The sequence below is a fragment of the Glandiceps talaboti genome, chromosome 13, assembly GCF_964340395.1.
Source record: "Glandiceps talaboti chromosome 13, keGlaTala1.1, whole genome shotgun sequence".
NCBI lineage: Eukaryota > Metazoa > Hemichordata > Enteropneusta > Spengelidae > Glandiceps > Glandiceps talaboti.
Window position 1 is genome coordinate 17,809,619 of NC_135561.1, and position 19,221 is coordinate 17,828,839.

The 19,221-nt window shown below is 36.5% G+C and overlaps 1 protein-coding gene across 1 annotated transcript in view; it reads left to right on the forward strand.

The window, feature by feature from the left end:
* Positions 1-2,020: 2,020 nt before the first annotated feature.
* The window catches only part of LOC144445059 (bone morphogenetic protein 7-like), a 28,512-nt gene continuing 11,311 nt past the window's right edge, over positions 2,021-19,221 (forward strand). The window contains exon 1 of the mRNA XM_078134609.1: positions 2,021-2,550. Coding sequence (XP_077990735.1) covers positions 2,148-2,550 — 403 coding nt within the window. The 5' untranslated portion in view covers positions 2,021-2,147. The remainder of the gene's footprint in view (positions 2,551-19,221) is intronic.

Here is a 19,221-nt window from a genome sequence, read left to right on the forward strand (position 1 = left end):
CATTTTGGTACATTAAACTGTCCGTGGACGAAGTGCTCTACTTTAATTGGTATGCAGCTTTGAGCGAGGTTTTGAGAAGGAAGGACTAAACATAAAATAGCATATTATTAGAGTATGGTGACAAAGGAGAATTATTAAGACATAGTCTGGTTTTTATTTCGTTCTATATATTTGGTGGCCACTAAACGGTGATATTCTCTCATCTGTCCAATATGAACTCCACAACTCTCAACACATGGCCTCCTTACGTGCAGCACTTAACAATATAAGAGATGTCTAGAGAGAAAGCCCGCCGATTTGACCGCGGGTAACTTAGGCCACTAATTGCCCCATGAAACTACACAAATATTTGATGTTGTTAGTTTAACTGTGTACTTTGCGTCTGTAAATGGCCTGCAGTTATTACATACTTGGCATACAATACTCGTCCCGTAGAAGATGCCCTCGAAAGTTTTAGCGAAGTATTACACACTCAATGGATGAATTTGTTGCATTTGTATTTCCTGCAAGATGTTTAGTGTCAATTTGAGTATTTAATTCATACCATACGTTATTCAATAAAGCTTTCAGAATTGTAAGACATATGGGGTTTTGTGATACGCTGCGGCCAGGTGATGACTCAATTGGAGTAAAAAAAGACGGAAGTGGGGAGGAGTTGTCTGGTAAGGTGATGATTAAAGAACAAGGGGGAGGTACTTAAATGTGGTGTTTGGAGAAAAAAGTAAAACAGTATTGGTAACATCGTTGGACATAGCTGTGGTCCGAGTTTATGAATGGCATACATCATGTACATACAGTGTGGTAATCAAATGGGCTTTACTGCTCTCAGACTCTGATAATAATTGCAACAAGACACACACAACTTCCTTTTCGCGGTCATACCACAACTTTGTGGAGATCATACGGGAAAAATTACACATCTTGATGTAATCAAACAGAGTGGGTTTGGTTGTTGGCTGACAGACGATGTTAATTCTATAATCCAGAGTAAATTCCATAAGTGTGTTTTAAGTTTTTATTTTTAAGTCAGCAAGCCTTGTATGACTTCATGCATGTTTTCATATCTATCTGATGACGAACTTCGTCCCCCAATCAGACTTGTTTATCCTCTACACAAGAAATTAAAGGATTAGCACTCGCATCCACTTAAACATACTTTTGGAAACACGGTGGCTTTCATCGCACAGGCGGTAAACCATTTTTTGGTCCGATCACGAAGTTCGGATTTAGCCTAATCCCTTTAAAAACGTTGTTTTCTTCTTTACAAGTATTGCTTTCTTTCAGATGCACCATATGCAAGGCCAATTGAATGGGCATCGCCAGTTATTCTCACTGCTGGTGGGCCGATACTACCCCGATCAGATTTCACTGAGCTTTCACCAGTCATTTGTTGCCATAACAACAAATTGCATACTGCATCAATTTGCTGAACTTTGTAAGGACAAAACAATGGCAGAGAGCCGACTCCTGATTGGTTTCCTTCAAATGCCTGCTCGGGGAATTTTTGAAGTCAGTGAATAGTTTAATAGAAAGTAGTAGGTATAGTTCGGTGTGTCCACTTCAAGAAGAGACTTCAGAACAGTTTACGGAACTATAACTTTGCTTCGCGTGATGTGACTTTGTGTATTGTTCTGTAGTAACAGTGACTTTCCGGCATTTTTACAATTGACAATCTGTTTTATTTATGTGGGAGAGCACGGCTTTTTGCATTATTTACTAAGCCCATGGGAATGTATGGTCTGTAATGTAGCCTTAATTACTACTCTTTTCCGGACGTATCCGCTGCATCCTTATGAATCACTCAGTTTATGCAGTGCCGTGCAAAATGTTCCGGTGTGGATTCACTTAAAAGTCCTTTTTGGTTGGAACCTCGACCGCGGGGAATTTGATCCGGCTCCGTGGTGTTTCTTGCGATAGGTTTTGTGTTCCATCCGACTTTTCGAGTAGATCTGAAGAGCAGTAGTCGGGAACGTTTGGAAATTATAGCCGAGTAGTTGCTTGGAAGTTGAATAGGGGGGAGTGCGTTCGTTCTTTCATACCCACTGCCACGCATTTCATTTGCATTTTCGACTCATTCACTGCGTTGTCCGCTGTGTCTCACACAAGCTGGGCAGTAGTGTGTATTGAAGCCTTCCTTCCAGCCATACATGTGTAACATGTGCTCGACCAAAATGTCAACGTCTTGGATTATACTGTGTTGGGTACTGTTTGTCAGCACTTACGCCTGGGATATGTACTCAGAAGAAAGCCAAGACATTCATGAAGAAGTTGTGGATCCAGTGGTGCAAGTGACCGGTCGCCAAAAGAAAGAAATGCAGCAGGAGATACTGTCGTTGTTGGGCCTGAATCACCGGCCAAGGCCGCGCACAGCGGGCAAGGAAAACTCCGCTCCCAAGTTTATGATAGACCTGTACAGGTCGATATCTAACGAAGACAACGAGACAGTGGATGAAGTGTCAAGTGCTGTATTACTTCATGATCTTGGACATAATTACACCGTCAAAGAAGTAACAGCTCTTAATCAAGCCGATATGGTGATGAGCTTTCCCCGTAAGTTGATATTTATTTCACATCTTTCTTTTGACTGCTGTGTTTTTTTTTCAGTCTAAAAGATAAGTCTATGTGTTTCAAATTCATTCCGTCCTTTCAGTGCGTGATATCCCAACAGCTGGCCCTTTCTTGTCAATATACTAAAGAGGAGACTGCTGAAACACAGTTACGAATTCATTCCGTTTTTCTCTCAGAATCAGACGATCAACTGTCCCCGCGCTGCCACAACTACATACCTGTCTAGTTTAAGAATGTAAGACATCATTCGTAGAAACTCGACAGAAAAATGAAAAAGATCCACACATTTAGGGTCATGTCTTCCAGTCAGTAATTTGTGCAATTTGACCGTTTTACTCTCGCTGATTATTCTCCTCTATTGACAAGAAAACCAGGTCTCCTACGTCACCACATTGTTCAAGCACACCACTCAGTTTTCATCACAATGTGTGCTAGTTGATCGCACCTTTGCCGTAGCTTCTTACACAATGCGTCGCCTGTACCTGTGTTTTCGCGCTTCCCGTCAATTTAGACCCATTTATAGCTTTAGAAAAAGGATGACGCGACGTCTTACAGGTATCAATAACTGTGCACACATTTGTCTCGCTCTACACGTATTGTAGTCGCTCTAAATCTTGGAAGCTATTACTGTGGTGTGTGATTTTTCTCCCCTGTTTTTCGGTTACCTGAAATGTGAAATGTATCTCATTGAACTCTGCTGTATAGGCACCGACCGCACATATTGTAAACCCTGAAATACAATGTAAGTTTGGTAGAATACAGACTGGGTCCAAATAATATAACCCTTGGCCTGGTGGTCCGACGTTGTCTTGTAGAAGTTTATCGTGCATAACTCACATCCAAGACACCGGATGGGCATAATATGTAGTTTGGCATTCGCGTACTTAATTAAAAAGGGTACTACGACGTCTGAAATTGTTTGCACTTGAGTAATATACAACAATTGCCCTTTTTTGAATACCAAAAACAGATCATTGTAGCTATAGTGTTCATAAATTTCTCGTGCTCAGGCTAGACTGTCGATACATTTAAATTTGAGATCGCTGTCACTTTGGTTTTCGTATGACAATACCACAACATACTAAGAATGACAAATATCCGTCCAGGATATCTGTTCGTAATGTTCTCTTAGCAAATACCACACATATCCTATGAGACAATGAGATTGAATGATATTAAATATAGACATCGACGGTCTCTAGGATTTTGTTCTGTTTGTTAATTTCTATTTTTTTAGTGCATTACAAAGTGGTTTTTAGTAAATGGGTAAACGTGCACACAACATATTGAAACGTCTGGATCAACAATGTAAAGTCAGCGACGGTGATTGCAGTTGTACAAGGTGTTACTTACACCTGGTTTTTCTTTCGAACATATTCTAATAAACCAATGAAACTGTTGCTGACAAGTAGACACATGGTAGAACACAGATAAAACAGATGTGAGCCATGTCAAAAGGCGTTCATGTGTTTGTAGACTTGTTGTATTAATGTTATGACTTGACTCTGTTTGTTGCGTAACAAACCAAAGGAGTGTTCCCTTCACGTAATTACCAATGATTTAATTAAGTCAAATGTCTAAACAATTGGAAATTACTCAGTAAATCGATCGCAGCGATCTCCATTCTTGGCTTATAGCCCACGGGGATTAAATGCGTAGTATCGTGTACACAGTGTGTGGCGGATTTGCCCATGGTGAAGGCCAACTTGCAAGTCCCGCGTCTCCCCTGAAAAATATCGCATCTAACTCCCGAATAAAATAGATGTATTTCGTACAAGTACCTACAAATCTAGTACTTACTGGAAAAATATAAACAAACGATCTCTTTCTTCTACTTCTACTTCTCAATTTCAATTCGTGGTTGTTATCTGTGATTGTTTTTTACCTATTGTTTCTATTCTCCATTCGCCATTGTCAGTCGTTGTGTAGAAAGTGTCTTTTCGCGGATGTTCTTCTTGTTTTCAGTCATGCAATTCATTCATTGCATTCATAGCTGACATAAGCCCCCAGGACGGTACCAGTGTTTGATTGGCTATAGACACCAAGACTGGATACCAAAGTACTGAACTGCTTGGCATGTTTTATAACAGACCTATCTATCTCTACTACCTTGGAGCACTTCGCTGGTGTTGGCTGATTCTGACTGTGCCTTTGTTGTGTTGGGACTACAAGTCAAGTTTTTCAATAACTACGAAGTGTTGTGAAGGTGGTGCCCGATCTTTCATATTGCAGTCCATATAATATAGTTACTATTTATTGTCACTGCTTGAATGTGAGGTACACCTTGTCGTTGGGTTGTTTTCGAGATAAACAACGTACATTTTACCGCTTTCATTCGTGGCGTACTGGATCATCCCTTGGAAGTTGATGTCATAATTCATGTATTTTATCATGTGACAATACTAAGAATCAAAGTTAACACAATTTGACCGATTTAGTAACTTTGGATAGTTCAGTGATGGTTAACGTTAACGTTAATAATGTAGAATAGTTGATTGACTGTACAATAAAATACACAATTGCATTCAAGTTAGGGATGAATTTAGGCACTGGTTTAGTTCAATGGTAGTTACAACCACAGGGGCACGTATTATTGCTATATTCCTAAGGAAAACATCACACGAATCGTGCTACTACAAATGTATCAATATATACAAGTATGCTCTATACGATAAGATAACAATGTGTTCTTTCCGCACAGGTAGGGGAAATGTATTCAAGTCAAAACGTTGGCATCATTTAGACTGTATACAAGGAAAACAACAATCTAAGAAATACTATGGTTACCATTGGAAATAGACATAATTTGACTGGGGATGGCGTTAGACCCTAAACCATGAAAACAATTTGTAATTAATACTGTGTTTCAAAACAAGCAATCAATTGTTCTATATGTGTCCTTAAGTTTCAAGTAAAGGAGAGAAATACTCTTATATTTTTTGTGAAAATGATGGGAAATTTAAACCAAAATAAAGCTTCAGACGAACAAAGGATCGAGTATCAAAATATGTCCTCGACACTCTTAACATTTCATGGATTTGACCACACAGACTGTGGTTACACTATTAAGCAATCTCAAATTGTAACCAGAATTCGGCATTTAAAATCGATTTCATGCACTCTCTTTGAAAGCCTAGCTCGTCGGACCAATAGAAGGGTAGACACCAGCAGAGAAGCGAGATTTATAAGACTATACATAAAATCAATTATAAATGGACATTCGTTACAAGACTGCACGACAACACAGTTGTGACCCGTGGGTTAGAAATGACGGTGAATTGGGGAAAAAAATGTTTAAAAACATATATAATTCAACTGGATAACTAATACATACCGGAATTTGTATGCGTTGTTTGTATGCGTTGTTTTTATAATGTATATATATATATATATATATATATATATATATATATATATATATATATATATATATATATATATATATATATATATATATATATATATATATATATATATATATATAGTTTAAAACTATTACGCTCTGCCACTGCGGTATAGAGCACTGTCTTATAGCAGATTGATACTCACCGAGTTATATATATATATATATATATATATATATATATATACATATATATACATATATTACCCTAACTGCATCATTATTATGTAAATTTTTAGCATAGTTTGTTAAAGTGAAGGCAATCGAACCATAACGGTAACAAAACACACACCAATTAGATTTTTCTGAAGGCCGAACTAATTCCAATAAAGTAGGGAGGGCTTGAAAACAGTCGTAAAACTGCCTTTTGAATTGCCATCCTTTTTAATGCACTTTTCTGGTCTCCTTAAATTCATTAATATCCTTTTATGTGACCACTAACTCAATCTAAATGTTAACTAACCCGGCTGTAAACCGCCCTGAGTAAACAAATCAGCAAAGACATTATTTGCTAAGTAGTTTAGGCTTTACACATTTTTACTAGTGATGCGTACTTAGTCCTGTGAGAGACTGGGTGTAGTCTCTATTGGTCAACATTCAAGTGATACTGCCATCCCTATATGTATGAAAACATGGTGCGCAGGAGGAACCTGGTTGGAGAAATTGGGAGGGGACGAGACAGGAGTAGGAAACTTGTCAAAATCGAAATTGTAAAAATGACGTCATGAAAACTTATTTATATTTATTAAGTTCCACGATGTGGAACACAGATGGACGGTCGACGGACGGATGATGGATGGATGGATGGATGGCACATACATACATACATACATACATACATACATACATACATACATACATACATACATACATATCCCCGGTAGAAAAAGCTAATAATTATATAATTTGCTAAGAAGTAAACTTTACAGTATATATTTTTTTCTTCAATCAGCTGTGTAATTTCCAGAGTTAGAAATGTTTTGAAAAAATAAAATAAGATAAAGATATTTGTGTTTTTCTATCTATGAATAGTTCTCAGTGTCACACAAACTCCTGACAACTTTGTCTAAGAATCTACATAGTTCTGTAATGTTGTTTTTAGGATTGAGTTGAAGTGTGTGGTGATATCTTTACTTGTTTGTTAGTGGCTGCTAGACCCAACAAGCACTGGTAGCAATATTTAGCCATGCTATCTCAACAATCACTATAGGTAGAGAGTGTCATTGTAATCTTTAAGAAAAACGTGTTTATTTGCCATTCTAAAACAAACATAAACATTGCAAGTGTATGGAATGAATATTTGCACGTCTGCACGGGCGGTTCCAATATCGTTTCTCAATAGCCCTGGGAGTATAATCTTACAGAACGCGTGCACCTCAACAAATTCGGTGGGCGACACGTTGAAAAATGAAACTCGCAAGCCGTGATCTTTCAAGAGTTGCGAATTCTTTCCTTATTGTCACCTTGCATGTGTCGCGTAATTGCGACCACGCGCCGACTATTTTCTGGCGACTGAAGTTACGGCTTAGGAGAAGGCAACTTGGTGAATCTTTTGTCCGCGAGAGAGGATACAGCATTCTGCTTGACATTCCGTAACTTTTTCTATTGTGGTAAAACAGAGCGTCTCAGATAAGTCATTATAGTGTCATTATGGAACAAGTCTAATTATTCCAACTATTTTCACCGCAATGTAGCCAACATATCAAAATGCAATGTTTTTTGTTTATCTAAAACCCCAGTCTACCGATTTTTGTAGTGCTAGGAGTTGAAACCTGGCAGACAGTCTGATCAAAGTGTCAATCAACACGTCACGAACATCACAATGTTAGTCCTGTTCTGAACAAAAATCTTCACCTAAACCAAAATTGTAGTTGTAGGCATTTGTACACACATCTAATACTTTATTTTAAAATGGTCATGTTGATGAGGATTGGGTATTTATTTTGGATTTTTTTTTTAATTTATAAAACAATTTTATCAGGACGTCCTATTTGAAAAGTCAATGTGAAACAACATAGACAATATCTGTGTATGGAATTCAATACTTTGAAAACTGCTTTTAGTAAAATAAAATGTTATTGTACATATAATAACAAAGATTTTACACATTTATCAGTCTTTTGCAATTTACTGAGTTACAAACAAGGACTTGACATATGGCATGTTGTTTGACATTGACTTTACAAGTACAAAGCCATGATAAAACTGTGCTATAAATTAAAAATCCAAATTAAATACCAAATCCTCATCCATATGGCCACTTCGGTAAACGAATCTTTAGTGTAAACATCGAGAAACAACGAAATATGAGAGAAACAGAGTTTGTCACAGTTAGAAATTATTGAAATCTTTACTCGCCATCTTTACAATTAATTTCAAATTGAAGTAAATTGTATAACCTGACTCGCTAGGAAAATAAAACTGAAAGACACTGCTAGCATATTGTGTAATAAAACGTACAGACTGCGTTTTCCACTTTTGCAATACTATGGCGTTTGAAAGCATGAAACGTGCATTTTTTGAACAAAATGTCCGTGAAGAAGTATATGCTACCTTTCGTTACTACATAGTAGGTTATCTTTTATTCGCCTGTTTGGAAGACAAAATACAGCAAAAGATTTCATGGAAAGTAATTTAGTCTCATCTAATGGTGTTGCGATACAAACGATACAAAAATATATATATAATTGTCAAACACATGCACGAAATCGTCCAATGTAGGTTGTCTGTAGTAGCTATGTCGGTCTATGTAATCGATGTAACGGTATGTGTCCATGTAAGTGTATTACAATTTGAGTGACCTACTTAAGGGGCCTTGTCACTATGAGTCGTTAGACGAGTAATGACGAAACCCATAGTATACGAGCATTTTCAGGTTGAATTAAGAAAAAATATCGGGGAATAATATAATCAAATATTATTTATGAAAAATCGGAAAAGATAATGACGATTTGGAACGTTTTGACTCACGTTGTTAGCACCGCAGAGTCAGTGATCAGTGTAGGGTTAGGGTTGTCATGGGTTATGACGTAGAACTATCAAGGTATATATAATCCATATTTTTGTTCAAAGACAATAACTTGGCTTATGCATATTATAATGAACATTATCATGTGTAAAATTGAAACGTTTTTAATCAACAAGAATATTTGTTTCAATAGTTGTTGGCCAGTTTTTAAAAAAAAATGAACAAAAAACCCTACCATCATCGATGGTTTTCCATGAGAATCTGAGTGTCAAAAAAGGTAAACCTCGAATCACATTCTATAAGTTATAGTCGTGAGAATTACTAGCAAGGGTGGTACAGATTTTGAAATAAAAAAGCATCCTTGGATTGCCATAATATTTGTAGCTATGTTGAATAAACATGTCTATATTTTACAGTATATTGTGATACTTGACTATCTGATGTTTTGTCAACATCCTGAGTTTAGTGTCGGTCTTACAAGAATGGCGACGAAGTGCTAATTTTAACTTGGCATGTATTATGTCGTTTACACGGAGCAGTCACGGTGGCTCCATATGACCACCAAACGTGTCACGTGCTAAGGGGATATCATATGGCATTCATTGAATTAAACACATACCAAACTGCATAGATGACAACAAACGTATTGTTATTTTAGGACAGACATACTTCTTGAATCGTTACATTCGTGCATGGCAAATACTTGTGGAATTAGAAACACGATTTTTGAAAGACATACTACAGTGCAGTATCGGTATGGGCGACACACATGAACACTGGGACCACAGGGACACATTGTAATGCTTAAATTGTTGTTTTCCTTTTAAGGACAATATCACACGAATCCTGCTACTAAAAATGTATGAATATCTACTCGATACCATACCACAAGAAAACTTCTTGTGTTCTTCCATAAAGCTAGATGATATATTCAAGTCAAAACATTATTATATTTAGCCTGTAAGAAATACTACGCATCCCTATGACTGATGAGAGGCATCTACGTAACCCTTTTTATTCGTGTGTTTTTTTAATCTTTCAATATCGATTATTAAACTCAGAAATATGATGTGAATTGAGACTCGAGCTCAAACTTCCTTACGGAATATTGAATCGAAACTCCGGTCCTATCTCCATCCCTGTCTACATCGACAAACTGAATGTAATAAAGACGACCAACCTGGGCTAGTCGTCAGAATCTACTTCACCATACATTACAAGCTAATTTGTAACAAAACTTGCTGTCAAATGACGTGAATAATGATACTCAAAAATGCATTATAACTTACATTTCATATATTAAAAACTGTATTGAAATTCCAATAGTTACTTCCTTAAGATTTGATGCCTATATTTTTCACCTAGTTTGAAATCCGTGGCCTATTATTATTCATATATGTAAATAGTATTCATGAATATTGTCCTGATATGCAAATTAGATTACTTTGATTTGTTTACCCATACAAAATATCAAATGGGCCCCCAGATCGTGTACTATATATGTTTTGGCCCTGAGCCATACAGCCATGGCATGCTCCTCATCATGTACGTAAGATTACTTGACCTTTAGCCAAAATTGCCAAACTAGTCAATTTAAACCTAATGCTTAAAATACCATATAACCAGCTAGTCGTAACATTTGTAATCATAAGTATATGGGTTTACATGCGAAAATGTAGCAGTCTTTCTTTCAAAGTAATATTAATAGTAACACCGTAGAAAGTGAAAACTCGTGACATTTTCATTATTAATACCAATTTTTTTCATCAATTTCAACACAATGTGAAATTTATTTGTTAAAATAATAAAATAACTGAATTGCTCATTTATTTATAATGTGGAAATAGTTTTCACTTCATTCCCCCCCCCCCCGCAAGGCTAACATTACCTTCATCTTAAACTTGGAATTGAGGACCCCAATGTCGATAGGTCAAGAACGGTACACCGCAGTTTCTCTATTGATAAGGGAATTTGAAAAACGTGTTCCATTAGAGCACGGAATGCTGCTAGTATCTCATAACTTTCCACTGACAGTAAACAGTGTTTCACACATTTCACACCATTAAATACGTGGTCTGTTTTATGTAAAACTATAGGGGAAGGCCTTTCACAAAAACACACCTTTCAAACTCGGGACTCCATGGTTCCATGTAGCCTTCTTTGTTTTTACAAAATATAACATTCACAGCAACGTCATAATTCCATGTATACCATCAGTATCATCAGCTTTTGTTCACTTATTCTCCAGATTTTAATGTACTTTGATCACAGTCAGCAGTGCCACAATCATCAAGTTTCATTCATTTATATGACAAAAGTAAATTTATTTATGTATGTATGTATGTATGTATGTATGTATGTATGTATGTATGTATGTATGTATGTATGTATGTATGTGCGTGCGTGCGTGCAGAAGTATGTACCTATCTACGCACGCACGCACGCACTTACGTACGCTGGCACACTCGCATGCATGCACGCATCTATCATCAATCCCTCCCTCCCTCCCTCCCTCCCTCCCTCCCTCCCTCCATCCATCCATCCATCCATCCATCCATCCATCCATCCATCCATCCATCCATCCATCTATCTATCTATCTATCTATCTATCTATCTATCTATCTATCTATCTATCTATCTATCTATCTATCTATCTATCTATCTATCTATCTATCTATCTATCTATCTATCTATCTATCTATCAAAGCTGATATTTAACATCTACTCTTAGTATCTATGGTGACAATGTGATGTTATAGGCCTACTTGCTTGCTCACATTCCAAGAGTTTTGCTGACGGCAAGCAGGGCGTGGTGGATTGCATTATACTAACAAATAAAGGTTACACATAGCTATGTCTTGTAAGCTAATATTATCATAACCTTGTTCCATTTGCTTGTTTTAGTGTTACATGCGGGACTAGAGTTTATCTTTGAATGCGAACTACAGTGTGAGTGACTTGTTTTACTGTTACATGGGACTAAATTTTATCTTTGACTACAGTGAGTAACATTATGTATTTTGTCTGATGAATACCACAAGTTGACCGATTACGTACAGTGGTATATTACCAAAACAATGCACTCCGTTCGTTTGACTGTTTAATAAGACCATAATTTGTTAATAGTAAATATAACATTAATTTTGTCACCATGAAATTCATTGCCATGGCCAACTTTAATTGGTAACGTTTCCAATGTATATGTTTAGTAGACAGGGTCAACTAGCACCACAAATGATCAAATGATGCCGTTCAACATTTAACACTATAACCAGTATCGTCTACTATTGACATATAAAATATAACATCTGTTGACTGCAGAAGCGAGAAACTGAGTTTTATGGCTTATGATTTCCTAATTTCTGGTATTAAGTTTATATATATATATATATATATATATATATATATATATATATATATATATATATATATATATATATATATATATATATATATATATATATATATATATATAAGTTGCTAAAGTTATCTTGACTTGAAAGGTTAAAATAGTAATTATTTATTATGCAAGTTCATTACGTAATATGCAAATTTGGAATTACAAATGTTCACAGATTGTAACAAGTTACACTTTGTATTCTACGATGTCAACGTAATTTATTCATTAACAAATTAACAAAACTAACTGGAACTCATGGAACCGGGTAATTATAACTGCGGCTCGTGGAACCGGGTAATTATCCTCCAAAGAAGTTTTAATCAATGTGTCAGGCTTTTAGCTAGCCCATAAAGAATTTCATGTGCCAGAATACACACACACACTAAACACCAAAATTGCATGCACTGCTGAGTACTGTACTGCCAAACGCTATTCACTTTGTATGTTATATGTGTATTTAGTAAACTACAGAAATGCATGCACCCGCTCAGTGTATCATTGTTCGTCCACAGTTGAGTGAATTTAACCAAAAGGAGTTTGTGTGTGGATTTACTTTTTGACCTTAGTGTACGGACGAGTGCCTCCAAATGGCACAATAGAATCAACGAGTGGGGAGTAACGACGACCATGAGTGCCCTGAATAGGCGCCTTTTGAATCCAAAGTCAACAATGTCTAAGTACCAAAGTCAGTCTATGATTCATACCATCCAGCTTAGAGTTTGACACAATTTTGTCTATCTTCAATACTTAGGATCATTGTAAAGAAAACATTTAGTCTACATCATCCTAACAATTAATTAAGAGATCATATATGGGAGCCAGGCGTCTCTTGTAAGGTGAACAAACTCTTGTAATGTTATTATTTGTGCATACCAATATATTTCCTACCTCTATAGTAGGATTCCGCAGCACCATTTGATATTCGTGTGGTTTGCAAACAATTCAGCTATGCTACCCGCAAATGTAGGGTTTACAATGCCGTGTAGGTAAAGTGAGCTTTATCTCATCGTCGTAAAACCACATTCTCTTTTACGGCACCGTCCAAGACGCACCAAAAGGTATGTCACGGTGTGTCTCAGTGTCGCGGAAGAAATACCAGCTCTGGTTTGCGAGAATGCTGTTTTAACTCGGGTGAAAATACTGACATAAAACCTCGAGTGCGCTATTCTAGTACAATGTTAATGTCGATGCCTGCCATGCCGCCTTCAACGATATTGGTATTGTCTTTTAGCTTTGTTAGTATAATCATATATGTTGGAGAGAGAACATCTATGGTACAATTGATGGCATAATATAATAGCAGTTTCATGACATTTTAGCATCTGTATTCTAAATGTTCAAAATCGTTTATGTGTGTTATGTGTAAATACAAGGTTAATATCTACCAATAGCAAGTGAGTTCGAATTCAGTAACTCGACTATAGCCCAGGTACTCTTAATATGCCGCAAACAGTACACCACCCTCTCTCAACACGTATATACTCAGCTTTACTATGCCTTTGATTTTTTGGTTGGTTATGAAATCCCTCCTGTTTATAGGAGTACCCTCTGAGGTAATAATATTTCAATCAGCATCATACAGGAGACGTGTACGTGTGACGCTGATATCAAAAATGAATTTTCCGAAGACGTTTTCAAGTTTGCATAGTAGGGTAAGATGTTGGGATGATGTGCCAATAAGCTTACTAGCATCTAGAATAGTTGGAGCAGTACCTGTTCCATAATATAGTGGTAGATATTTGTTCTGAGTGGGGTTTTTCACACAGTGGCATAGACATTGTTCTGTGTCCTCTGGCGCAGAATAGCATAGCTTGCATGTTGTATATACATATAAGGCCAAATAAAAAAGTGTGTTTCCAATAACCCGACCGACCCAGGGCCCAGTTTAAGCCCCTCATTCCGACCCTAAACATTTTTTTGCACACAAAAAGGTAAAATTATAACAATTAATTCTATTTCCGTGTACATTTCATGCCTTTGCCTCATCTGTGCACGTGGTCACTTAAATACATCGTATTCCAGTCTGCATAAAGTGTTCATTTACTTCTTTTACACCTCTGAGTCATCAAACTCTCACGGAAATATTGTGACCGACGAGTGTCTTATCTTGGGGTCGAAGTAATGAAGAAAATTAAAATAAAATAAAATTTCGACCGGCCTACCCTATTTTCTGAAGTCATGATATCGGAACAAACATTTTTTTAAAACTCCTTAAAGGGACATTTGATGATTTGTGGTATCAATAGCAGTTAAAAGGCTATGTATGGAAAGGTGACTATGAACAAAGTACAAAACACGGCAATCTAAGAGGGCACTACCGGATCATTAGTCTGGTTTTCTTATTTAAAACGGTGTCTAATAAGAATCACACTGAAGGTGTTACTGTCTTCATAATCAATTGCCATTGTCGAGAATTACCTTCTAAAACACCTAGTTTTCTACTTAGGTGTCCTTGTTCAATATCAAATGCCCACATACAAGCTCTATAGAAGGGTTTGAGCTGGATATTTTGTTAAATTTCTTGGTTTTGTTGCTTTTATAGCTACGATGCTTAAATTTGCTGTACATACGTATCATGTACATGTGCCACGACACAGATGTGTGTTGTTTGTTGTCAAATGGCGCTCTCTGCTTTCTTTCACGTTTTCATCATGAGAACAGACAGTCTGACCAAATACACTTCATTGATGTCACTCGTTAATTGCATGTGGTCCATTCATCTCGAACTTACGGTCAATTAAAAAATCACGAAGACTTTCAACAAATTATCGGAAGTACGCATTGGAGTCACACATTGAGTGGTTTTAGAACATTGTGATGAGCTGTGTTGTAAATGCAGTCAGTGCATCTATAGCTAGGACTATTAAATCCAAAACATGATGCATAGTCTAGTAAACAATATGGCGGACACTGGAACATGGAGAACTGGAGACCACACATACACCGAACTATTCAGTGCAAACTTTGTTTACATGCTTGTCAATAGACCTTCACAAACACTTGGGTTGAAGCGGGGGATGAAACTCGTAAATCAGGACTAATTCAATTTGCCTTTGTCTGTTTTGTCTTTGTTCGGAACAATTCACTTCCCGCTCCCGAGGCGGTACAACCGTAATTAAGGGCGCTTTAGAAAACTACCAAAATGCAAAACCTGTATTCGTTGTGCATGATGTGGATTTTCGTCTTACGTGGGAATACTAAAGACTGTATAATTTGCTGTACAAATCCTTACCTTGCTCAATTGATTCGGATTTGTGAAAATTTCGCCTTTAATTCTCTTATTTGTACAAAGTTTTCACTGTTTACCTCCTTCAGTACGACTTACACGATCGTCTTTATTGATTTCAAGTACCCTTATGCAAATGAGATAAAAAAACCAAAACACCCTACTTTCATAACTTCTCAGCTTGAAGCTTTGCGAATGTAGCAAAAGTCACAAACAAGACCGTGCAAAAGTAGAGGGTAGTGTACAACCGTTCGGTGTTCTTTATCGGGACGAAATCCACAAAAACTCACCAGGTTGTTTATTATTCATGTACAGTATTTCGATTATAATTGACTATGTCACACAGAGATATAATATTCAACCATCGAAATGTTTTATAACAATTCTCATTCTATGATATTGAGACATATTTTTCTCCGAACGATAAACTGTATGCCTCCCATAAACCATCCTTTATTTGGGATAGTGATAAGTACCCTTCTCGCTTTCTCTTGGTTGAGAATTAAGAAGTTGGTTCACATAGCAGAACATCGCGATGCTAGATAGACATTATGGGCGGGTTCAGGATAAAAACGGTGTGCCATCCGTATATAGCTAAAATGTCCACGTCGCTGATGCTGTACTGCGTCAGCTCTCGTAGTAGACGAGACCTAAAACACAGTTACAAATCAGCGACGTGGACATTTTAGCTAACAGGTCGCAAAACATTTTAATTCTGAACTTGCCCTATAATATAGTTGAACGGGTTGGTTTACTTCGATTCCATCGATATCGTTGACTATTATATTCTAGATCCGCACCTCGTGGGATATAAACTCAAACCAAAATCGGCCACAGCCTGTCTCACAGGTGTCAACGAACAAGTTATTGATTTATAGAAGAGAATGGTTTAGTATATTCGGGTTGCAGACAGGATTCATAGATGGCAGCATCCTTTCATTTTAACTTTAACCTGTCGTATGATCTCGACTCAGGAGCTGATATATACCCTAAGTTTGACCCCAAGCCTTGAAATGCACGTGCCTCTCCTTCACTGATGATGTCATCCGTGATGTATTTGCTAGCGTACACTGTTTAAGCGAATGATCGTCAAAACCATTCATTCTTACTTTTTTGAGACCAGAACCATGCAAACCTCTGGCTTACAAAAAACGAGGGATATTTCTGGGGAGGAGTGAAATGTTCGTACCACCATAGACAAAAGCTGGGGAGACATTTTATTTAGGATAAATTCCACCATCATGATGCACATAGCTTACTTATTTGATTGTTTGTGACAGAACTGTGCTTGCATAGTTTGGAAAAAATTAACGCATTGCTGTATTTTTAAAATGAAAACACTCAGAGAAATATCGTTCTGTACAAGTCTTATTTTATTGTAATTTTCAAATTGTGTTAACCCGAGTGCTATTTATGTAAAGACGAAAGGTCAACTCTACTTTGATGAATGATACAATATCTTTAAGATGTCAAACGTAAGAGAGGAGTGGGAATTAAGGGGGAGGGTCTCAGCAATTCTAACAATTTGTATAGCAACCCCTTGGCAATGTGTTTTGACAAACTTTGCAGGGGGAGTTTTAAATTATGGACATAATGTGGTGCTGCAATGAAATTCGATAACATGATGCACATCGTGCTTTCACCAACCTAGCAGAGTTTATATAACTATTAATTTAATTAAACACATTATTTTAAGGCATCGATATAATCCAAAAACGAGGTAAATACTTATGAAATTAAATTCGGTAAATGTATGTCGCAACGCACCGTATGGCGACACATGGATTCAACTGATACGATAGAGTAAATAAGAGCATAGTTCAGAGAGATTGCTTCGGTGGTTAGTAAGTCTTAGATTGAATTAAAATCTAAAAGATAAACTTTCCTGACCTTTAGAGCTAACCATCGGTTTCAGTAATAGACTTCTCTTATCGAAGTAGTTTAGAAATTGATGCCAGCCAATTTTGATGAAAAATAAAGATAAACAAGAAACCTGTCAGTTGATGAAACACAACGGTGTATATATATGAAAAGTTCTGCTTCACGTCAAATTGCACGCCTGACTTTTCCCTTCCGCCTTTTATTGGTGTGTTTTATGTTTATAAAAATGATTATTTCCTTCTTCTATTACCATTCTAGATCATTTTACTGACCAATTCAGAGTCATAGAGATAGAACACAGATTTGTAGTCTCTGTCATCGCGATATTTCGTAGATCCACTTGAGAAACGTGTTTTACCTTTTTAAGCTTTGTCCTAAAGAAACATATATACTAGTTTTGCGGCGATCTCGTTGGCCGGGGTTGCGTAGCTATGATTGTTTCCGTGAGTTTGGAAATCGGAATGATTTTGTTTCACTTATGTTAACAATATTGTATAGTTTTGCTGAAATCTAGTCGAAATTTCTATTATGTAACTCGAACACTTCGAACATTGATCAATACTATACGTAGATCTCGCATGCACTTTCGTTTATTTGTTTTTGTTATTTTGACTTCAGATCGTCAGAACTTGATATTATAAGCTTAAACCTTGCCCATTTGAATATTGTAGTTTACTACTTTTTACGTGAAGCCTTTAACCATAGGAAAATCTTTATTAACAACTGAGACGTATGTGATATTTATTTATTTATTTATTTAATTTGATATTCTTTGTGTCCTATAAGTCAGAGGGCAGGGTGTGGCTCTTTTTTGTAAATCTTATTTATAAGTACTGTATAATTTCATTTGTTAAGTCTACATATAACACCTTAATAAACAATAACATAACATAACATAGCATAACATAACATAATATAACATTATAACATAACATAACATAACATAACATAACATAACATAATATAACATAACATAAGAAATACATGCAATACAATTTCAACATTCAAGTATATGTGTGTACGCTAGAACTGTTTGTGTCCAATCTGTGTGTCTTATTATCATGCCTTTAGTAAGGTCAATATTCAAGTAGGAAACTGTTCTAAAACATGAAGTTTTATCTTTTAACTTACAGTAAGTAGTCGATACGCGATATACATGGTTAAAGCTAGCTACTCTCCCATAGATTGCCCCTAACACAACACTGATCAAAACCATTACTTTAATTACAGATTGATTGAGATACGCAGTAAGTCACATCTGGTCTAGTTCACGGAAATAAGAGGCAGCTCATTTAAGATAGCCAAACAATATCAATTTAAGTCCATTAGTTTAATGAAGGGAACGGTGTGGTGAAGTCATTTTGGCTACGATATCTGTTTGTTGTTAGCCCTGTCACCGCCAATGTGAAGTCGATTCAATTAAGATATCCACATATAAGCTTACTCGAAGAACAAAAGGGTGTACTGTGTTTTAAACATACCTTCTATCAAATTGAATGTTTATCCATCAGTGAGCTGCGATTGGTTGCTTTCATGGTAAACTGTGAAATCTGGTGGAATTTTAAAACTTTGAAACCGCTAATTACAGATTTATTGACGCCAATATTCACGTGTATAACATTTTAAGTGAACGTTGTTGATATATTATATCAAAATGGAAAACGTTTATCTGATGAACTGATGAATACGTTTATCCAAATATGCACAAGTATTCTAAGTAGTTCTGTGACAGCAAATGTGGCCAGTACAACCATGTGTAGATTGTAATGTTATAT